Below are 4,471 nucleotides of genomic sequence, written 5' to 3' on the forward strand. Positions count from 1 at the left end.
ATCAACTATCGTGTTTGATGGGTATGGATCACCATCAACGAAAGATGTCACACACCGCCGTCGAGCTGGATCCTGTGCTGGTCCAACAGTGCATTTTATGCCATCGATGGAATTCGTGGGCAAAAAGGACAGCTTCTTGTCCAACAAAAGTAATAAGGAACAAATGATCGACCTCATAACAGTCCACCTAGAGAAAGTAGGTTGCACAGTGCTTCACGCTGACGGAGATGCTGATGTTCTGATAGCCACAACAGCAGCCGCAGCTTCCAAAACCTATCACACTTTTGTGATTGGAGAAGACACAGACGTTCTACTTTTACTCCTATATTACTCACAACCGACTCCATTCCGCCTCGTCTACCGCAGTGACATAAATACAAGAAAAAACGTTAAGCCCGATTATGACATACACCTAATTCGTGAAAGTCTCAGTCCCAGCTTGTGTGAACATCTCCTCTTTTTGCAAGAAAGGAATGGTGAGCTCCCCCCAATCTTATGTGATCTACCACCAGCTCCAGCGAATTTGCTCACCATTGTTCATTGCAACTGTGTTACCGGGTGTGCAACAACGCATTGTACTTGCAGAAAGCATGGCCTTCCATGTGCTATTGCTTGTGGTGTCTGCCAAGAAACTGAATGTTTTAACTGTTTAAATGAATATAGTGAGGACAGTGCTAGCGTAGGCGATGACGATATAGATGTATAATTAGCCTCCAAAAGTCTTTCGTCTTCCCATTCTTTTGCTTTCGAATATTTTTGCTTTATATATAGGTGTTATGTTTCTATAAAACGGATTGTCTTGTACACTGTATTATGGTATGACCTTCTATTTGCTATTTCTTGTGGTGTGTGCCAAGAAACTGAATGTTTTAACTGTTTAAATGAACATGGTGAGGACAGTGTTAGCTTAGGCAATGACGATGTAGATGTGTAATTTCCCTCCCAAAGTCTTTCGTTATTCCCATTCTTTTGCTTAAGAATATTGTTGTTTTATGTATAGTACTTATATTAAAGCGACCTTTGATTTAAAGAAAGAAACAAGATTTTTTCAAGCGTACAACGATTATCAGGGTTGCCAGAGCCTAAGAAAGGTAAAAGTGTAGATTTTCCCAATTTTTTCAAGGTTTCTTCTTCTTCTTTTTCTACAGGTTGGGCACAGGGGGCACAAACGATACGTCGTTGGCAAGGGGGTTCCATAAGCTTTCCAATGCGGTATGCTCCATGTCTGTGACAATTAGGGAGGATGCTAGATCTAAGAAACATAAGTTAGACCACTGTAAAAAATATACAGAGTGACCCTCCTTGGTCCGTGGTTCCGAATTTTTATCTCCCTTACTGTTAAACCTACGTCCTTCATTTTTTAATGTTATTGTTACCAATATCTGGTCTACGCGTGGGAATTTTTCTGAAGGCGTACGAGGACGTACAGTGTTGCAAGGGTCCAAGAAATATCAATTTAGAAGAGAAAAAGCAAAAAAATCAACTTTCTTCTTCTTCTTTTTCTAGGGGTTGGGCATGATGGGTACAAAAGTCACTTCGTTGGAATTTGTTGTCTATGAGTGTTTCAACGAGGTATCATTCATGTCTCTGTGTCAATTAAGAGGACTACTAGAGCCGCCAACGTAAAGGTCTACGATTTTTTCGAAAAACCATGGTCCGCCATTTTGAAACCCGTTTTTGGAGGTGTTCCCGTGGTCCGATTTTGTCGGATTTTGGATATTTTCATCAGGTGGGGTACCTAAACAAAATACAGGTGTAAAACTAAAGGTTGCAATTTTGCCCAGGTCAAACCGTATTTTGACTCGACTAATATATTTCCAATATAATATTAACACAACCCTGTCTCTTCGCTAGAAGCGAAGGCGTACACTGAAGTACTGTAGGAATAACGAAAAGTACTCATGTAGGAAACCATAATACAAATTCTGGTTTATATATTCAACCCATTATAGGGCACGAACATTTTGAAACATATGTTCAATAAATTTGCCATATGTTCAGTATGAAGTGACGTAATCCCGTTCCAGGAATGTTAAGTGGGCACTAAATTAGTTTCCATATAGCACTTACCTTCTGATAAAAGGGAGGCATCCTTCATATATCAGAGAACTTAAAGTGGAAGAAAAAGTGTCATTTGCCAACCAAGAACGTGCATGCTGGTTGAAATTAATTAACTAATATTATTAACAGATTTGTTTCTTAATAGCTTTTGTGATATTTTAAAATATTAGCCCAGAATTTAACAGATAACATTCACTCCTTCAAATGTCCAAATCTATGCATGTCGTTCACTGTCATTATGAGACCCTTGGAAATACTTAAGAAAACCTCCAAATATTTTGATAATTCTCGTTATAAATTTAAATATGGTTACAAAGTTTAATGTCATTTCACTACAAAACACTACTGCACTGAAGATCAAACCAAGAAATAACATGTAGAATGCTGTTTGCAGATGACCTAAAGTAAGAACCATAACTTTCTCCTGAGACAATATCAATGGATTTGCAAATTCCCGAATGAAGTCATCCAACCACTTTTCTACTAAACCAGCTTCTGTCACTTGTCGAATAATAGCATTCCATCTAGGTAAATATGGAGAATTTTTAGGGACTGCGAAACAATTTAATATGTGGTGAATTCTTTCTTTGGCAATGTGAAACAATGATTCACCCTTGTCATCAATCATTATATGCATGTAGTATGATAATATAATTCCTTCTGACACATATACTGAACCTCGATCATACGAAACACGATACACACCTTCGGAATACGTTTCAATAACTTCACTTCTAGAACCGAGTGTTCTCAAAAATGGATTTGGTGAGTCTTGAATTGAAGAGAGGAATCCCACAGGACTAAATATATGAAGGTCTGCGTCAGCAATCTGTTGAAAAGAGTTCAATTCAGGCATATGCAGCGGTCTTGTCATAAAACTTATTAGCGCTCCTCGATAGAGAGCGTCTATGATCAGTGTAAAGAAATTAAATAATACGAAGACAATTCTCAATTGATTCACTTTTGGAGGACGAGGAATAGAAATGGATAGAAACAGAGAAAATAGTCCCATCACATTGAAACTATCTGTAGAGTTTCTTCTCAATATTTCATAAACGAATTTATGAATAGTGACGAAAATTGAGGACAAAATGAAAACTCCTGCTACAAGGCTCCACAAATCTCTGCCAAATGGTTGTATTAAATTTTTGTACATAGGAACGTAGGGTGCTACTGGAACAGCTAAAGCCATATCATCAATTACTACAGGAAACGTAAAATCAACGACTTGATTTCGTTGATAGGTTTGAGTGATGTCAGAGGGACCAACATCTACGTGGCCATATAACACATCACCTACAATACCACTCCATGTGTTGTTATGTGGAATGTAGTCACCGCCAGAATTATCTTCACGAAATATATGATCGATTATAGTGAAATTCATCAAATTGCTTTGAGTTTCAAGCATTTTTGCAAAATTGCCTTCAAACGTTTTCAAAGAATCATTAAATCGGGTGAAATAAGGAGGGATATCAATCCAAGTTATTTTTATAGGATAGCCACACAAGTTGCTGGTTTTATCTTCAAACAAATTGAAGTTTTCCAACATGTTTAAAGCAGAAAATTTCATAGTATGATATCTAACCGTACGTCCACAAAATGGATTATAGTCTACAAATTCAATACACCGTTTAGAATTTTGTATCATATGATAGCTTTGGCATTTAGGATTCACACGTATAATGTGCATTTGCACCAATTTAAGTTCTTTCCAACATATATTGAATATGCTTTGGAAATTAGTAAGTTTGCTTGTATCTTGGTAAATAATAAGAAGGGAGTGTCCCCTTGAATTCCAGAATATACATTTCTGTAGATATGCCAAGTACCGATAAAATCCATCTAAGTTCTTAATAAATATTATAAAAGCATTTCCTTTTCCCATAGGTTGTAGTCCTTCTTCTTGAAACATAGATTTATTTGAAGGAATTGAAATCAACACAACAGGCTTCAATGATAGTTTTTCTAGTTTCATCAAGATTGTTTCTGAGAATTCAACCATGGCTTGCTCCATATCGAAAACTGCAATAAAGTTACTTTCAGCAAAGTATATTTTGCAGATGTCATATATTCTTCCGTGCAATGTCTCAAGTATATTTGAACTGCTTTCGTTCGATAGTAACAGAGAAGCATATCCTTTGTTTGATATTAATAGCAATAGAATAAACATGATCGGCCATCTCACGATTACAGTACCCATTCTGAAAAGGAGAATGATTGAGTTAACTTAGTATTTTAAGCTTATTACAGAGTGATCATAAAGAATGAAAAAATGTCATGAGAATTCTTACACAGAAACAGGAAAAAAATATAGACCAAGATGGTAGCACAAATGCATAACTTGGCATGATGAGTTTCGTAAGTCGATGACGAACTGTCAGTTTAAGACTGGTAATAATAGTAATAA

General features: G+C 36.7%; 1 protein-coding gene across 1 annotated transcript; it reads right to left on the reverse strand.

Annotated features, from left to right (window-relative positions):
* Nucleotides 1-2,275: 2,275 nt before the first annotated feature.
* On the reverse strand, nucleotides 2,276-3,613 carry LOC145672588 (glutamate receptor 2-like). The gene has a single exon (XM_081741748.1). The coding sequence runs from the start codon at nucleotides 3,611-3,613 to the stop codon at nucleotides 2,276-2,278; it is 1,338 nt and encodes a 445-aa protein (XP_081597874.1).
* Between the last annotated feature and the right edge of the window lie 858 nt (nucleotides 3,614-4,471).

This window comes from Thermobia domestica, chromosome 16 (genome assembly GCF_964235325.1).
Source record: "Thermobia domestica chromosome 16, izTheDome1.hap1.1, whole genome shotgun sequence".
Lineage (NCBI taxonomy): Eukaryota > Metazoa > Arthropoda > Insecta > Zygentoma > Lepismatidae > Thermobia > Thermobia domestica.

Excerpts from the sequence above, each read along its gene's own strand:
- LOC145672588 (XM_081741748.1), bottom strand. The coding sequence starts at position 3,613 with ATGTTGGAAAACTTCAATTTGTTTGAAGATAAAACCAGCAACTTGTGT.